Source organism: Coregonus lavaretus, assembly GCF_964263955.1.
Source record: "Coregonus lavaretus genome assembly, chromosome: 23".
NCBI classification, from domain to species: Eukaryota; Metazoa; Chordata; class Actinopteri; order Salmoniformes; family Salmonidae; genus Coregonus; species Coregonus lavaretus.
Window position 1 is genome coordinate 47,197,707 of NC_140010.1, and position 19,068 is coordinate 47,216,774.

The 19,068-nt window shown below is 42.6% G+C and overlaps 1 protein-coding gene across 1 annotated transcript in view; it reads right to left on the reverse strand.

The window, feature by feature from the left end:
- Positions 1–286: 286 nt before the first annotated feature.
- asap1a (ArfGAP with SH3 domain, ankyrin repeat and PH domain 1a) overlaps positions 287–19,068 on the reverse strand; it is a 200,410-nt gene continuing 181,628 nt past the window's right edge. The window contains exons 22-29 of the mRNA XM_084139939.1: positions 8,196–8,303; positions 7,498–7,729; positions 6,102–6,263; positions 3,746–3,812; positions 3,394–3,458; positions 2,596–3,098; positions 2,178–2,300; positions 287–526 (exon numbers count right to left, since the gene is read on the reverse strand). Coding sequence (XP_083996065.1) covers positions 452–526; positions 2,178–2,300; positions 2,596–3,098; positions 3,394–3,458; positions 3,746–3,812; positions 6,102–6,263; positions 7,498–7,729; positions 8,196–8,303 — 1,335 coding nt within the window. The 3' untranslated portion in view covers positions 287–451. The remainder of the gene's footprint in view (positions 527–2,177; positions 2,301–2,595; positions 3,099–3,393; positions 3,459–3,745; positions 3,813–6,101; positions 6,264–7,497; positions 7,730–8,195; positions 8,304–19,068) is intronic.

Below are 19,068 nucleotides of genomic sequence, written 5' to 3' on the forward strand. Positions count from 1 at the left end.
CCATTGGAACAAGAAGAAGATAGCCCTACATCTCTAAGCAAGCAGGGTCAATGTACATATGCACACTTGTATATGTACATAAGTACAGAAATATACACTCTTAGGTGTGCATATGTATGTACAAAGATACACTTACATGGACATACATAGATTTGTTTATCTATACACATACATACAGTTACAGCATACATTGAGAAATGTTTGAAGTGCTTGATTCCGAGGATAGCTACTGCAAACCCAGTTTCATGCTGGGTTGCTGCTACGGTAATACTGGTAGGCAGGATAACACAGTTTATATACAACAAGTCTTCAATGCAATGAGGCTGGGTTGGATTCTTCGTTCGCATTTTGTTTCGCTTCCTGTTGTAACAGCAGCTATTAACATAGCCTCCACCTACAGTCTGATGTGAGGCCAGGGGAGGGCAGGGCCTCACACCTGTCTCTCCGGCTGTCAGTCAGACAGAATGTGTACAAAGGACATGGGGAAGACCCCTTTCCTCTCGGGATGTCCCTCTATGTGCCCGATCTGAAAGAAATAAAAGAATAGATACATAATGATGAATACATATTTTACTGTGACAGCTTCACAATGAGACTCAAATGAGTGACATGCAAATAAGTATACTCTTATACTTCAATAACTTGGTGTACTTGGTATTTTCTCTTTACTAATGATCCCTGATCTGAAAGGATTGGAAAGGAGAAAAATGCATGGCAGAAGCTTCACCTAGTCTACCTGACAACTTCTGCCATACAGTATCGCCGTCACCTTTCTAGTATAATTGTTTACATTTTGGTCATTTAGCAGACGCTTTCATCCAGAGTGATTTACAGACAGTTGTCAGTCAGCCTAGTCCTCTCAGATCAGCGAAGAAAGATAATGGATTTGTCATACATTCTGAATGACAAAACCAGGGTTACGTTCAGGAGTGTGCAACGTACTGAATGTTGCAGATAGAAACGCTTTGAATAAAACTTTTAATAGGGATTCCTTACTCAAGTGTTGCTTTAGCAGTATGCTTAGGGTCATTGTCCTGCTGGAAGGTGAACCTCCGTCCCAGTCTCAAATCTCTGGAAGATTGAAACAGGTTTCCCTCAAGAATTTCCCTGTATTTAGCGCCATCCATCATTCCTTTAATTCTGACCAGTTTCCCAGTCCCTGCCGATGAAAAACAGCCCCACTGCATGATGCTGCCACCACCATGCTTCACTGTGGGGATGGTGTTCTCGGGATGATGAGAGGTGTTGGGTTTGCGCCAGACATACCGTTTTCCTTGATGGCCAAAAAGCTCAATTTTAGTCTCATCTGACCAGAGAACCTTCTTCCATATGTTTGGGGAGTCTCCCACATGGCTTTTGGCGAACACCAAACGTGTTTGCTTATTTATTTCTTTAAGCAATGGCTTTTTTCTGGGCACTCTTCTGTAAAGCCCAGGTCTGTGGAGTGTACGGCTTAATGTGGGCCTATGGATAGATACTCCAATCTCCGCTGTGGAGCTTTGGTCTCTTTGTTGCCTCTCTGATTAATGCCCTCCTTGCCTGGTCCGGGAGTTTTGGTGGGCGGCCCTCTCTTGGCAGGTTTGTTGTGGTGCCATTTTCTTTCAATTTTTTAATAATGGATTTAATGGTGCTCCGTGGGACATTCAAAGTTTCAGATATTTTCTTACAACCCAACCCTGATCTGTACTTCTCCACAACTTTGTCCCTGATCTGTTTGGAGAGCTCCTTGGTCTTCATGGTGCCGCTTGCTTGGTGGTGCCCCTTGCTTAGTGGTGTTGCAGACTCTGGTGCCTTACAGAACAGGTGTCTATATACTTAGATCATGTGACATCATGTGACACTTAGGTGGACTTTATTTAACTAATTATGTGACTTCTGAAGGTAATTGGTTGCACCAGATCTTATTTAGGGGCTTCATAGCAAAGGGGGTGAATACATATGCTTGCACCACTTTTCCATTATTTATTTTTTAGAATTTCTTGAAACAAGTTAGTTTTTTCATTTCACTTCACCAATTTGGACTATTTTGTGTATGTCCATTACATGAAATCCAAATTAAAATCCATTTAAATTACAGGTTGTAATGCAACAAAGTAGGAAAAACGCCAAGGGGGATGAATACTTTTGCAAGGCACTGTATGAGTGTGGCTGCAGCCTGATGCAGGTCAAATACTCACCCACCAGTCCGGGTCCTCCTCTCCTGTGACGATGATAACCTCTCCCTCTGCAAAGGTCAGCTCATCATCGTTATCCGCCTGGCAGTCGTAGATGGTCTTCACCCGTCTAGTTTTACTCTTCCCCTGGTTGAAAATGCAAAAAGCTTAGTATGTTTACATTACCGTCAGAGTACACCGATAAATTTTCACATGGTGTATGACTTGATAAAATGGTACTTTATGTGAGTTATTAAACAATTTAAAGGCAATGTTTTCCGCGTTCGCAGAGACTGCATTCATGGTAAACGTTGCATATGTTGGCTCATTCAGAAATTAACTTTCATTGTTTAACGCGGATCTTCCGCAATACTTCTGTGATATGGATTGAATCCAGCCCTAGGTACTACAACAAAAAGCACTATATTTAGTCAGCACTCACAGTGTTGATCTTCCGAGGCAGCGGCACAGGCATTTCCACTGCACCCGGCGGGGATCCATTGGTGTCCTCACTGGCCTGTCTGGGTGACAGCTCCCCCTGTTGACTGCAAGACCGCCCATCCATCGCAGTCTGCACGGCCTCGCCCGGATGGAGCCGCTCACTGACAGGGGGCTTCGGAGGGATGTCGCTCAGTTGAGGCTTGGGCGGGAGGTCCTTGAGCTGCGGTTTGGGCGGGAGGTCCGACAGCTGTGGTTTTGGGGGGAGGTCAGAGAGCTGGGGCTTGGGGGGCAGATCTGACATCTGGGGTTTGGGAGGCAGTTCGCTTAGCTGCGGTTTTTCTGCCAACGGGGCCCTCTGAGGGGTGTCTCCGGGGGTCTGCAGGGGCTGGGGGGATTTTTGGTAAGACTCTAGTTGGGCGCAGGTTGACCTCTGTAGAACCTCCGGAGGTTGGCAGAGCTTGTCCACTGAAGGGAGGTGCATAGTGTCGATCTTCCGTAGTGCCACTTCAACAAGACAGGGTGAGGCATTAAAAAGTGTCAACTTGCATCAACTTAGTTTGGTATATTTTGGGTTAACAGTATCCTTACTAAATTGTATACATATAGTGGTGGTTTCCCAGACACAAATTAAGCCTTGTCCAGGACTAAAAAGCTTTCTCAATGGGGATTCTCCATTGAAACAACTTTTTAAAACAGCATTAGGCTTAATCTGTGTCTGGGAAACTGGCCCGTAATCTATACTATGTGATTTCTTGCATTGTTAGACATTTTCTGTTAAATAAGAGAGAAAGAATAATACCTTTTTGGGGTAGTTTGGGTAGAACCCTTGGACCAAGTGTTGACTTGGTATTACTAATGGTAGTACTGAAAGAGAGATAAGATTACCCATCATACAATGTGATTTTAGCCTTTGAAGGTTGAGGTGTCAATTTCGGAATGTTTGCATGCACTTTGTAAGTTCTAAGCCATATTTTTGGTTGTTGTCTCTCATAATCCAAAATAGGAATACTGTAAGTCATCCACAAAATTAAATACCCTTTTAATTGTGAACACTGTTGATAAATGCATCTGCTAAATATGTGATTGGCACTATCGCGCGGAGCCTGGACAGGCTGAATGAGTGAGTTGAAGCAGCGGTTATGGTGCTGTACCTCTGCTGCTGCTCAAACTTGTTTCCAGGTGAGGTCCTGTTTGTAGGCGGTGGAGTGGACTCGCTTCCTGTGTAGGAAAAAAGATTGAAGATGTATGGCCACATGTACCTTACAGGGGCAAGCTGGGATTTTGGAACATACATTTTTGGATCTTTAAATTAATTATATACAGTGTACAGCAATTAATACTTGAAGAATATAACTTAGAATTGCCTCATGAGCTTAGTTTCGATGTCAAGTCCATGCATCTATAGCTCTGTTTATTTATTTGAGTGCTTACATTTCTCCAGCCCCATCCCTCAGCTTTTTAAAGTGTGTGTATGGGGGGGGGGGGGGGGGGGGGGTGACCGCTTTGTTGTTGTTTCAATCCAGACTGCCTCTTTAAAGGGACAGTTCACTCCAAAATCAAAGGTTGACAGATATTTTCAGACCTCAATAGATGAGATAAGTCCATAGCCATGTATCAGAATGGAAAAGATAAACACCATATCATTTCCTGACACCATATCATTTCCTGATTTCATTCAGTTTTACCATCAAGGACCACTTTGGAAACAAGTATTTTAATTCATGCTTTTAAGTGCTATCCTCTGGGGATCCAATGTCCTGCTTGTTGTATTATTTGTTATGGAAAGAAGTGGAGGGCGCTTAACCAACGTGAGTCAAGGTGCAACCCAGATTATCATCTTTGAAAAAGAAAAGGCACAATGATCGCACACTATTAAAAACGTAGATGAAGGCCATTGATGAAGGCCCAAACGTCAAGCTTTTAATAGATGCTTAAATAAAATAACATGTTTTTACTGGTGAGTGAGGGTTGCACCTTTTCCTTTTCAATGTATAATTTTTTACCCAAATAAATTCTACCCAATTCATTAGACTACTTTTGAGGTCTGAAAACATCTGACAAACGCTGAATTTGGAGTGAACCATAGATTAAGATAATGTAACACTTTAGTTGAAGGACCTTGTTATATTGCTTTCAAACCAGTCATAGAGCATTATGGAACTGTATAATAATAAGACATGAGAGGCCCTTTAGCTGATATGTTAATGATACATGCCAGCCATGCCTTTTTACCATACAGTTTCACAATGCTCTATGACTGTATCTATTAGCTGATTAATGTTTATTAGCCTATATAATACTTTATAACAAGGAGCTTCAAGAAAGTTTTACCTGAATTTAAATGCTTGAATTCCAATGGAGAATTTATGTCAAAATGAGTCATATGAATTACAATTTAAAACTTCCATGGGTGTTACACATAAAGGGGTGGTTTCCTGGACACAGATTAACCCTAGTACTGGACTAAAAAGCATACTCAATGGAGAATCTTCATTGAAAGCACTTTTTAATCCATGACTATGTGTAATCGGTGTCTAGCAAACCACCCCAAAATGTCTAAAATGTAAACTATTAAACTTGGTTGATCGTAAGGAAAAATACATAATATGTATCAGCAATATGTGACAGAGGGAACGCATTCAGCACTTGGCCTTTTGTTCGTTTTTTCTGCTCGCAGAGGAAGTGAACCAAATGAGAAACAAAGAGGAACCACAGAAGCGTCAAAGTCAGATCTATTTCAGTTTGCCTCTATTTCAGCTTTGATCAAATCAGCAGAGGGGGTCAACAGCCATTCGGAGTGTTCAGCAGGACGCAATGTTTTGGGATGTTCAGATATAAATATGTTATGTAGAACAAACATGCCTCTGACACGTAGAATAAGGAATCTCGTCGGCTCCATTCATGGCATTTCTAACTGCAACGTTTGACAATGTTTCGCTACTGAACGTGGCCCTGGGGTAAGCTATCGAGCACATTTGGTAGAGTGCAAAATGCGTGCAAATTGAATGAATAGGTTGTTTCAATAACATCATAATGTTCAATTCCATTCCCAACTGGGGACAAGTGTAGCCCAATCTGATCCAGTAAACTATAGCTTTCCCTTTTAGTGACCATTCATTGGCGATTTGAGTAATACTAAATATAGGAATACAAAAAAGAAAATATATGTCTGACCCAGCTTCAACTTTAGCTCAGATTTTAAACCCGAATATCCAAGGAAGAAAACAATATACTCTTTTCTCTTTTGTGTGCTGGGGCCTGTTCAGGAGGATGCAAAGAAATTGATCATGTAAACCAGATTTGATTGTATGTAATGTAGAATGGAGAATCCTGTCAGCACTATTTACTTCTATATGCAAGGTTCACAATATGTCACTGCATACATGCATTTAAATTTTTTACATTTAAGTCGTTTAGCAGACACTCTTATCCAGAGCGACTTACAAATTGGCACAGTGTTGTTTAAAACTTTTCAACCCGTGTCCCACTCACCCCAACCGGTCCCACCTTTGCTCTGGGGGCCTTGCAGGACTGGGCTGGGGGGGTCTGAGAGGGTACGCTTGTGCCCGGGGGGAGGGGGTGGGGGTCTCTTCTTGAGGGTGGAGCTGCCCCCGCTGCCTCCAGTCTGGGAGCCCAGAAGAAGGGGGGTAGGCGGGCCAGTAGAGGGTGCTAGAAAAGCCAGGGAATGAGAGGCATGCTGTGATTGGTTTAAACAAGGAGGCACACTACAGAGCTGTTATCTATGATCGAAGCCATATTTAATTCCAAAAAAAGGTACTGTAAAGATGCAAAGATTGAACAAGATGTTCAAGCAAGTTGATTCCTCTGACACAAAGCGGAAGGCACTATCAATCTATTTTGACATTATCAAAACTATTCAAAAACACTTTGGATTATTCCATGCATGAACTGCATAATTGTGAAACCCTGTACATCAATAAATCAAATGTATTTATAAACCCCTTTTTACATCAGCAGATGTCACAAAGTGATTATACAGAAACCCAGCAAAAAAAAAAAAAACAACTACAAGCAATTCAGATATAGAAGCACTGTGGCTAGGAAAAACTCCCTAGAAAGGCAGGAACCTAGGAAGAAACCTAGAGAGGAACCAGGCTCTGAGGGGTGGCCAGATTATAAGAGTAGATGGCCATTTAGGCCAGACCGTTTTTCAAGATGTTCAAACGTTCATAGATGACCAGCAGGGTCAGAGTACATTCAAATGACGCCGACTAGAATTCAATAAATCCTACAAGAGTGAAGTTTATGCATTGTCTTTGTTTACAAACTGTGCTTGATTTGCACCATTCTCTTATTCTGTCCCCTGAGGCTACAAGTCACGCACGCACTGACACTTTTCTAGTTACCTTTCATGCTGTACAAACCAGTATAGCCTTCAAATGCCGCCCTCCAAAAAGCAGCAACCTTTTCGGTTGACAGAGAGACCTTATGTATTTGATCAAATACATGATAATCAGTTGCTACTGCCATAACCAGGACCATGGGAAAGACTCCTGTGCAAAGTGCTTCTACTTCTTTTTTTTTCCTTTTTTGAATAGAGTTGAATAGACAATGGAAACCTGTTTGTTTGCTGACACACTACCCACCCACACCCACACACAGCAGGGTGGGAGAAGCACAGGGTCAGGTCAACCACAGAGAAGTGCCCCTCAGACCATCTTACTGTAATGGAGGTGGTTTGGTGAACCATGCTCGCGTGATAATTGACCTTGCCTGAAACCCGAAAACTTGTGTAAGGTCCTCAACCTAATGCCTAGGCTACAGCTCAGCAGATGAACACTGTATTGTGGTGCGAAGGAGACACAGGTGTGAAACCCCAGTCTTTAATATATTAACTTTATATAATAGATTAATATTAGATTCATAATATTATTAATATTACCTTTCCCTGCTGTCCTGCTGGGTAGTGTAGTCCCGTCAGGTCCTGGTGAGGGAGGCGTGTCTGTGGAAGTGCTGTAGACTGGGTTGGCGAAGGCCCCATAGGATAGGCGCTGTTTGTCCCTGTGAGGAGTGTAGCCCCCCGGGAGTGTCAGCTTGTCCTGAGGGGTGGACATACTGGAGGAGTGGCCGAAGCTCTGGGGCCGCGGAGAGCGCTCTTTTTTCACAGGACTGGGCTGAGGGGTCAAGAGTAAGAGGTTAGAGGTCAGAGACCGCTCATACCTATCCAGCACTGCAACCAAAATGGCATCATATTCCCTATTGTGAGTAAATAGGTCCTTTCAGATCCAAGGGCTAACAGACAAACAGGCTACATGTACTATCTGAGTTGTCCCTTGTATTTAATTCTTATTTTTGCACTGTCTCTATGCACACTCACAGGGCCCTACACACTTACACACACTGACACTCCAACACACACACAAACACTCACTCCATCGTTTGCTCACACGGATAATATGCACATAGATTTCTACTGACTCTACACACATCCACTCACATACAATCATCATATACGCAGCTGTTTATCATATATCCTGTTGCCTAGTCCCCTTCCCCTTTTTGGGGGAAAAAGTCAAGGGGTCTGAATACTTTCTGAATTCAATAATTAATGATTTTATTAATTCAGTCATGATGGAGTACCTTGTCATCAAGGTCATCATCACTCTCGTCTATTTCCTCCAGTCGCAGGTTCCACTCATACGCCACATGGACGTGAGGGTTAAACTTCCCCTCTGCCGCCTCCATCAGCTAGAGAGGGAGAGAAGGAGAAAGAAAGAAAGAAAGAAAGAAAGAAAGAAAGAAAGAAAGAAAGAAAGAAAGAAAGAAAGAAAGAAAGAAAGAAAGAAAGAAAGAAAGAAAGAAAGAAAGAAAGAAAGAAAGAAAGAAAGAAAGAAAGAGAGAGCGAGACAGACAGACAGACAGAATGAGGGAGAGAGAGAGAGAGAGAGAGAGAATGAGAGAGAGACAGCGAATGAGAGAGAGAGAGAGGGAGAGAGAGAGAGACAGAATGAGAGACAAAGAGAGAATGAGAGAGAGAGAGAATGAGAGAGAATGAGAGACAGAGAATGAGAGACAGAGAGAGAGAGAGACAAAGAGAGAATGAGAGAGAGAGAGAGAGAGAGAGAGAGAGAGAGAGAGAGAGAGAGAGAGAGAGAGACAGACAGACAGAATGAGAGACAAAGAGAGAATGAGAGAGAGAGCGAGAGAGAGAATGAGAGAGAGAGAGAGAATGAGAGACAAAGAGAGAATGAGAGACAGAGAGAGAGAGAGAATGAGAGACAAATAGAGAATGAGAGAGAGAGAGAGAGAGAGAGAGAGAGACAAAGTGAGAATGAGAGAGAATGAGAGAGAGAGAGAATGAGAGAATGAGAGAGAGAGAATGAGAGAGTGAGAGAGAGAGAGAGAGAGAGAATGAGAGACAAAGAGAGAATGAGAGAGAATGAGAGAGAGAGAGAATGAGAATGAGAGAGAGAGAGAGAGAGGGAGAGAGAGAGAGAGAGAGAGAGATAGAGAGAGAGAGAGAGAGAGAGAATGAGAGACAGCAACCTTATCTTCCACACAGACCATCCCCTGGCATGGCACAATGCTATGCTAGCACACTACCCCTCTGTTAAGAGGGGGGGTGTTAGCGATGGGTGGAAACTTAGGATACTAGACAACGAGGACTCTGAGTCATCTAATATAAATCTTTATAAATCTGGAACAGTATTGGTTCAGGGCAACACCAAACAGTTCCAGCTGGACTTTCACCTAATCAAAGGAATAGCTCAGCAGGAGAAGCTCTCCCTTGAGAAAGATACCCCCACCCCGTGCGGGTCAGACCAGACCTCTTCATTAAATAACCCCACAGAGCAACCCCAAGCGGAAAGTCAACTTCCCAGCACAGCGTACTACTCCCTCATTGAAATGAAGGATGAATTCACCCAGCTGGAGGTAAGGCAGGTGGAGCTGGAACAGCAGGTGAACACACTCCAGTCAGCACAGACCCAGACAACAGTCCAGCACAACAACACCCCCTTAACTAGACATGGCGAGCTGGAGGTAGGACCTACACATAGAGGACCCCTGCCGAGAGGACCTACAACCAGACCACAGCACCATCAGCCACAACTACACCCCCACCCCCACCAATTAACACCCCCCCAAGTCAACCATTCCCACACCTCATTTAGGCCCCCTCAGATCAGACCTATGCCCCTCCTACCCACCCCATGCCCCCCACTCCCGCAAAGAGGGCCTCAGCATGAAAGTCACACATACGCCCAGGCCGTGAGCAGGCAAACATGCCCAACACCCACTCTTACACTAGCACAAGCCAATGGCATGTACCAGATGCTCAGCAGGCTCTGCTCACAATTACTGGCCTGAGGCCAAACCACACGACCAACAACATTAGACACTTTATGGAACACAAAGCCATCACTATTTCATCCTGGAATATCCAAGGCCTGAGGTCATCTGCCTTTGGCCTAAAGAGCAGGAACCTGGACTTCACCAAATAATTCGGAAATACAGATATTGTCATCCTGCAAGAAACATGGTATAGAGGAGACGGACCCACTGGGTGCCCTCTAGGTTACAGAGAGCTGGTAGTCCCATCCACCAAACTACCAGGTGTGAAACAGGGAAGAGACTCAGGGGGTATGCTAATTTGGTATAGAGCAGACCTAACTCACTCTATTAAATTAATCAAAACAGGAACATTTTACATTTGGTTGAAATTCAAAAGGAAATTATCTCAACAGAGAAAAATTTCCTCCTGTGTGCTACCTATATCCCCCCACTAGAATCCCCATACTTTAATGAGGACAGCTTCTCCATCCTGGAGGGGGAAATCAATCAATTCCAGACCCAGGGACATGTACTAGTCTGTGGCGACCTAAATGCCAGAACTGGACAAGAACCTGACACCCTCAGCACACAGGGGGACAAACACCTACCTGGAGGTGACAGCATTCCCTCCCCCATATGCCCCCCTAGGCACAACGACGACAACATAACCAACAAAAACGGGTCACTACTCCTGCAGCTCTGTCGCACACTGGGAATGAACAGTTGAAGTCGGAGGTTTACATACACTTAGGTTGGAGTCATTAAAACTTGTTTTTCAACCACTCCACAAATTCCTTGTTAACAAACTATAGTTTTGACAAGTCGGTTAGGACATCTACTTTGTGCATGACAAGTAATTTTTCCAACAACTGTTTACAGACAGAATATTTCACTTATAATTCACTGTATCACAATTCCAGTGGGTCAGAAGTTTACATACACTAAGTTGACTGTGCCTTTAAACAGCTTGGAAAATTCCAGAAAATGATGTCATGGCTTTCGAAGCTTCTGATAGGCTAATTGACATCATTTGAGTCAATTGGAGGTGTACCTGTGGATGTATTTCAAGGCCTGCCTTCAAACTCAGTGCCTCTTTGCTTGACATCATGGGAAAATCAAAAGAAATCAGCCAAGACCTCAGAAAAAAATTTGTAGACCTCTACAAGTCTGGTTCATCCTTGGGAGCAATTTCCAAACGCCTGAAGGTACCACGTTCATCTGTTCAAACAATAGTACGCAAGTATAAACACCATGGGACCACGCAGCCGTCATACCGCTCAGGAAGGAGACGCGTTCTGTCTCCTAGAGATGAACGTACTTTGGTGTGAAAAGTGCAAATCAATCCCAGAACAACAGCAAAGGACCTTGTGAAGATGCTGGAGGAAACAGGTACAAAAATATCTACATCCACAGTAAAACGAGTCCTATATCGACATAACCTGAAAGGCCGCTCAGGAAGGAAGAAGCCACTGCTCCAAAACCGCCATAAAAAATCCAGACTACGGTTTACAACTGCACATGGGGACAAAGATCGTACTTTTTGGAGAAATGTCCTCTGGTCTGATGAAACAAAAATAGAACTGTTTGGCCATAATGACCATCGTTATGTTTGGTGGAAAAAGGGGGTGGCTTGCAAGCCGAAGAACACCATCCCAACCGTGAAGCACGGAGGTGGCAGCATCATGCTGTGGGGGTGCTTTGCTGCAGGAGGGAACGGAACAATTCATATAAAAAAGATGGCATCATGAGGAAGGAAAATTATGTGGATATATTGAAGCAACATCTCAAGACATCAGTCAGGAAGTTAAAGCTTGGTCGCAAATGGGTCTTCCAAATGGACAATGACCCCAAGCATACTTCCAAAGTTGTGGCAAAATGGCTTAAGGACAACAAAGTCAAGGGATTGGAGTGGCCATCACAAAGCCCTGACCTCAATCCTATAGAAAATCTGTGGGCAGAACTGAAAAAGCGTGTGCGAGCAAGGAGGCCTATAAACCTGACTCAGTTACACCAGCTCTGTCAGGAGGAATGGACCAAAATTCACCCAACTTATTGTGGGAAGCTTGTGGAAGGCTACCCCAAATGTTTGACCCAAGTTAAACAATTTAAAGGCAATGCTACCAAATACAGTGGGGAAAAAAAGTATTTAGTCAGCCACCAATTGTGCAAGTTCTCCCACTTAAAAAGATGAGAGAGGCCTGTAATTTTCATCATAGGTACACGTCAACTATGACAGACAAATTGAGGAAATAAAAATCCAGAAAATCACATTGTAGGATTTTTTATGAATTTATTTGCAAATTATGGTGGAAAATAAATATTTGGTCAATAACAAAAGTTTCTCAATACTTTGTTATATACCCTTTGTTGGCAATGACACAGGTCAAACGTTTTCTGTAAGTCTTCACAAGGTTTTCACACACTGTTGCTGGTATATTGGCCCATTCCTCCATGCAGATCTCCTCTAGAGCAGTGATGTTTTGGGGCTGTCGCTGGGCAACACAGACTTTCAACTCCCTCCAAAGATTTTCTATGGGGTTGAGATCTGGAGACTGGCTAGGGCACTCCAGGACCTTGAAATGCTTCTTACGAAGCCACTCCTTCGTTGCCCGGGCGGTGTGTTTGGGATCATTGTCATGCTGAAAGACCCAGCCACGTTTCATCTTCAATGCCCTTGCTGATGGAAGGAGGTTTTCACTCAAAATCTCACGATACATGGCCCCATTCATTCTTTCCTTTACACGGATCAGTCGTCCTGGTCCCTTTGCAGAAAAACAGCCCCAAAGCATGATGTTTCCACCCCCATGCTTCACAGTAGGTATGGTGTTCTTTGGATGCAACTCAGCATTCTTTGTCCTCCAAACACGACGAGTTGAGTTTTTACCAAAAAGTTCTATTTTGGTTTCATCTGACCATATGACATTCTCCCAATCCTCTTCTGGATCATCCAAATGCACTCTAGCAAACTTCAGACGGGCCTGGACATGTACTGGCTTAAGCAGGGGGACACGTCTGGCACTGCAGAATTTGAGTCCCTGGCGGCGTAGTGTGTTACTGATGGTAGGCTTTGTTACTTTGGTCCCAGCTCTCTGCAGGTCATTCACTAGGTCCCCCCGTGTGGTTCTGGGATTTTTGCTCACCGTTCTTGTGATCATTTTGACCCCATGGGTTGAGATCTTGCAGGGAGCCCCAGATTGAGGGAGATTATCAGTGGTCTTGTATGTCTTCCATTTCCTAATAATTGCTCCCACAGTTGATTTCTTCAAACCAAGCTGCTTACCTATTGCAGATTCAGTCTTCCCAGCCTGGTGCAGGTCTACAATTTTGTTTCTGGTGTCCTTTGACAGCTCTTTGGTCTTGGCCATAGTGGAGTTTGGAGTGTGACTGTTTGAGGTTGTGGACAGGTGTCTTTTATACTGATAACAAGTTCAAACAGGTGCCATTAATACAGGTAACGAGTGGAGGACAGAGGAGCCCCTTAAAGAAGAAGTTACAGGTCTGTGAGAGCAAGACATCTTGCTTGTTTGTAGGTGACCAAATACTTATTTTCCACCATAATTTGCAAATAAATTCATTACAAATCCTACAATGTGATTTTCTGGAAAAAAAATTCTCAATTTGTCTGTCATAGTTGACGTGTACCTATGATGAAAATTACAGGCCTCTCTCATCTTTTTAAGTGGGAGAACTTGCACAATTGGTGGCTGACTAAATACTTTTTTTCCCCACTGTACTAATTGAGTGTATGTAAACTTCTGACCCACTGGGAATGTGATGAATGAAATAAAAGCTTAAATAAATCATTCTCTCTACTATTATTCTGACATTTCACATTCTTAAAATAAAGTGGTGATCCTAGCTGACCTAAAACAGGGAATTTTTATTAGGATTAAATGCCAGCAATTGTGAAAAACTGAGTTTAAATGTATTTGGCTAAGGTGTATGTAAACTTCCAACTTCAACTATACATAGTCAATGGTATTCTTCGAGGGGACTCCTATGGTAGGTACACCTATAGCTCATCTCTTGGCAGTAGTACTGTAGACTACTTTATCACTGACCTCAACCCAGAGTCTCTCAGAGCGTTCACAGTCATCCCACTGACACCCCTATCAGACCACAGCAAAATCACAGTCTACTTGAACAGAGCAATACTCAATCATGAGGCATCAAAGCCAAAGGAACTGAATAATATTAAGAAATGCTATAGATGGAAGGAAAGTAGGGTGGAAACCTACCAAAAAACAATTAGGCAACAACAAATTCAATCCCTTTTAGACAATTTCCTGGACAAAACGTTCCACTGTAATAGTGAAGGTGTAATATTAGCAGTAGAAAACCTAAACAGTATATTTGATCTCTCAGCTTCCCTATCAAATCTAAAAATCTCTAACAGAAAACCAAAGAAATTAACAGTGACAAATGGTTTGATGAAGAATGCAAAAACCTAAGAAAGAAATTGAGAAACCTATCCAACCAAAAACATAGACACCCAGAAAACCTGAGCCTACGGCTTCACTATGGTGAATCACTAAAACAATACAGAAATACACTACGGAAATAGAAGGAACAGCATGTCAGAAATCAGCTCAATGTAATAGAAGAATCCATAGACTCTAACCACTTCTGGGAAAATTGGAAAACACTAAACAAACAACAATACGAAGAACTATCTATCCAAAACTCAGATGTATGGGTAAACAACTTCCAATCCTTTTGGCCCTATAACAAAGAACAAACAGCAAAAAAATGTATACATGATCAAATGCAAATCTTAGAATCAACTATTAAAGACTACCAGAACCCACTGGATTCTCCAATTACATTGAATGAACTACAGGACAAAATACAATCCCTCCAACCCAAAAAGGCCTGTGGTGTTGATGGTATGTATCCTCAATGAAATGATAAAATATACAGACCACAAATTCCAATTGGCTATACTTAAACTCTTTAACATCATTCTTAGCTCTGGCATCTTCCCCAATATTTGGAACCAAGGACTGATCACCCCAATCCACAAAAGTGGAGACAAATTTGACCCCAATAACTACCGTGGGATATGCGTCAACAGCAACTTTGGGAAAATCCTCTGCATTATATATCATTAACAGCAGACTAGTTCATTTCCTCAGTGAAAACAATGTACTGAGCAAATGTCAAATTATCTTTTTACCAAATTACCATACGACAGACCACGTATACCCTAATTGACAAACAAACAAAACAAAGGCAAAGTCTTCTCATGCTTTGTTGATTTCAAAAAAGCTTTTGACTCAATTTGGCACGAGGGTCTGCTATACAAATTGATGGAAAGTGTGGTTGGGGGAAAAACATACGACATGATAAAATCCATGTACACAAACAACAAGTGTGCGGTTAAAATGGGCAAAAAACACACACATTTCTTTCCACAGGGCCGTGGGGTGAGACAGGGATGCAGTATAAGCCCCACCCTCTTCAACATATACAGTGAGGGAAAAAAGTATTTGATCCCCTGCTGATTTTGTACTTTTTCCCACTGACAAAGACATGATCAGTCTATAATTTTAATGGTAGGTTTATTTGAACAGTGAGAGACAGAATAACAACAAAAGAATCCAGAAAAACGCATGTCAAAAATGTTATAAATTGATTTGCATTTAAATGAGGTAAATAAGTATTTGACCCCTCTGCAAAACATGACTTAGTACTTGGTGGCAAAACCCTTGTTGGCAATCACAGAGGTCAGACGTTTCTTGTAGTTGGCCACCAGGTTTGCACACATCTCAGGAGGGATTTTGTTCCACTCCTCTTTGCAGATCTTCTCTAAGTCATTAAGGTTTCGAGGCTGACGTTTGTCAACTCGAACCTTCAGCTCCCTCCACAGATTTTCTATGGGATTAAGGTCTGGAGACTGGCTAGGCCACTCCAGGACCTTAATGTGCTTCTTCTTGAGCCACTCCTTTGTTGCCTTGGCCATGTGTTTTGGGTCATTGTCATGCTGGAATAGCCATCCACGACCCATTTTCAATGCCCTGGCTGAGGGAAGGAGGTTCTCACCCAAGATTTGACGATACATGGCCCCGTCCATCGTCCCTTTGATGCGGTGAAGTTGTCCTGTCCCCTTAGCAGAAAAACACCCCCAAAACATAATGTTTCCACCTCCATGTTTGACGGTGGGGATGGTGTTCTTGGGGTCATAGGCAGCATTCCTCCTCCTCCAAACACGGCGAGTAGAGTTAATACCAAAGAGCTCGATTTTGGTCTCATCTGACCACAACACTTTCACCCAGTTCTCCTCTGAATCATTCAGATGTTCATTGGCAAACTTCAGATGGCCCTGTATATGTGCTTTCTTGAGCAGGGAGACCTTGCGGGCGCTGCAGGATTTCAGTCCTTCACGGCGTAGTGTTTTACCAATTGTTTTCTTGGTGACTATGGTCCCAGCTGCCTTGAGATCATTGACATGATCCTCCCGTGTAGTTCTGGGCTGATTCCTCACTGTTCTCATGATCATTGCAACTCCACGAGGTGAGATCTTGCATGGAGCCCCAGGCCGAGGGAGATTGACAGTTATTTTGTGTTTCTTCCATTTGCAAATAATCACACCAACTGTTGTCACCTTCTCACCAAGCTGCTTGGCAATGGTCTTGTAGCCCATTCCAGCCTTGTGTAGGTCTACAATCTTGTCCCTGACATCCTTGGAGAGCTCTTTGGTCTTGGTCATGGTGGAGAGTTTGGAATCTGATTGATTGATTGATTGCTTCTGTGGACAGGTGTCTTTGATACAGGTAACAAACTGAGATTAGGAGCACTCCCTTTAAGAGTGTGCTCCTAATCTCAGCTCGTTACCTGTATAAAAGACATCTGGGAGCCAGAAATCTTTCTGATTGAGAGGTGGTCAAATACTTATTTCCCTCATTAAAATGCAAATCAATTTATAACATTTTTGACATGCGTTTTTCTGGATTTTTTTGTTGTTATTCTGTCTCTCACTGTTCAAATAAACCTACCATTAAAATTATAGACTGATCATTTCTTTGTCAGTGGGCAAACGTACAAAATCAGCAGGGGATCAAATACTTTTTTCCCTCATTGTATATCAACGAATGGCGAGGGCACTAGAACAGTCTGCAGCACCTGGCCTCACCCTACTAGAATCTGAAGTCAAATGTCTACTATTTGCTGATGATCTGGTGCTTCTGTCACCAACCAAGGAGGGCATACAGCAGCACCTAGATCTTCTGCACAGATTCTGTCAGACCTGGGCCCTGACAGTAAATCTCAGTAAGACAAAAAGAATGGTGTTCCAAAAAAGGTCCAGTTGCCAGGACCACAAATACAAATTCCTCGGCCTAAACATCAGCGCCACAGGTAACTTCCACAAAGGAACATAAAATTTGACATACCAATTAGGATCTGGCTAAAAATACTTGAATCAGTTATAGAACACATTGCCCTTTATGGTTGTGAGGTCTGGGGTCCGCTCACCAACCAAGAATTCACAAAATGGGACAAACACCAAATTGAGACTCTGCATGCAGAATTCTGCAAAAATATCCTCCGTGTACAACGAAAAACACAAAATAATGCATGCAGAGCAGAATTAGGCCGATACCCGCTAGTTATCAAAATCCAGAAAAGAGCCGTTAAATTATATAACCACTTAAAAGGATGCGATTCCCAAACCTTCCATAACAAAGCCATCACCTACAGAGAGATGGAGAAGAGTCCCCTAAGTAAGCTGGTCATGGGGCTCTGTTCACAAACACAAACAGACCCCACAGAGCCCCAGGACAACAACAACAACACAATTAGACCCAACCAAATCACGAGAAAACTAAAAGATAATTACTTGACACATTGGAAATAATTAACATAAAAACAGAGCAAACTAGAATGCTATTTGGCTCTTAACAGAGAGTACACAGTGGCAGAATACCTGACCACTGTGACTGACCCAAACTTAAGGAAAGCTTTGACTATGTACAGACTCAGTGAGCATAGCCTTGCTATTGAGAAAGGCCGCCGCAGGCAGACCTGGCTCTCAAGAGAAGACAGGCTATGTGCACACTGCCCACAAAATGAGGTGGAAACTGAGCTGCACTTCCTAACCTCCTGCCAAATGTACGACCATATTAGAGGCACATATTTCCCTCAGATTACAGAGATCCTCAAAGAATAAAAAAACAAACCCAATTTTGATAAACTCCCTTATCTACTGGGTGAAAAACCACAGTGTGCCATCACAGCAGCAAGATTTGTGACCTGTTGCCACAAGAAAAGGGCAACCAGTGAAGAACAAACACCATTGTAAATACAACCCATATTTATGTTTATTTATTTTCCCATTTGTACTTTAACTATTTTCACATTGTTACAACACTGTATATATACATAATATCACATCTGAAATGTCTTTATTCTTTTGGAACTTCTGAGTGTAATGTTTACTGTTAATATTTATTGTTTATTTCACTTTTGTTTACTATCTACTTCACTTGCTTTGGCAATGTTAACATACATTTCCCATGCCAATAAAGCCCTTAAATTGAAATTGAAATTGAGAGAGAGAGAGAAAAAGACTGAGTTAGAGTGACAATATTAATAATATAATATTACATGATCATATCATAGACAGAATAGATTATGGCAAGAGGCAGTACCAGAGCTGTGTGCAATGTGTGAAAAAGTGTATGCTATGATTATTCCCATAATTGAGAGCACTAGCATGCTTCTCTACATTAAGCAAAGCCAGGGAACCAGAGTGTTTGCATCAACAGCTAAGACTTCCTAGCTTAACATTGTGGCCTATTTAAGTTGAGTTCTGCACACACATCCAGCTTTGCGCTTGGAGTTTATTGCTGCCCATGCTGCAACTATGCTGTTACTCGCTGTGCATTGTCTGTTTACTGCAAGCTCACCACCACCCCAGCTTCCACCTGTTTGGCTCTGCTTTTGTTCCAGTCAGGGGGATTGGTATAGCTATACCTGTAGTTTATTATTATGGTAATGATTGAGCATCGCTACGGCAGTGAGCTACCCTGAAGCTGCAGAGCCTAACGCCAAGAACTAATGTATTGTAATGTACTTCTAATAAATGGTTAAAACGAATACATTGTGTTTCCTGTCTGAACTGATCATTGTCAAAAAGGATGACTGGATGTATGAGATTAGTTACATTGTGAGAGCTAGTCAC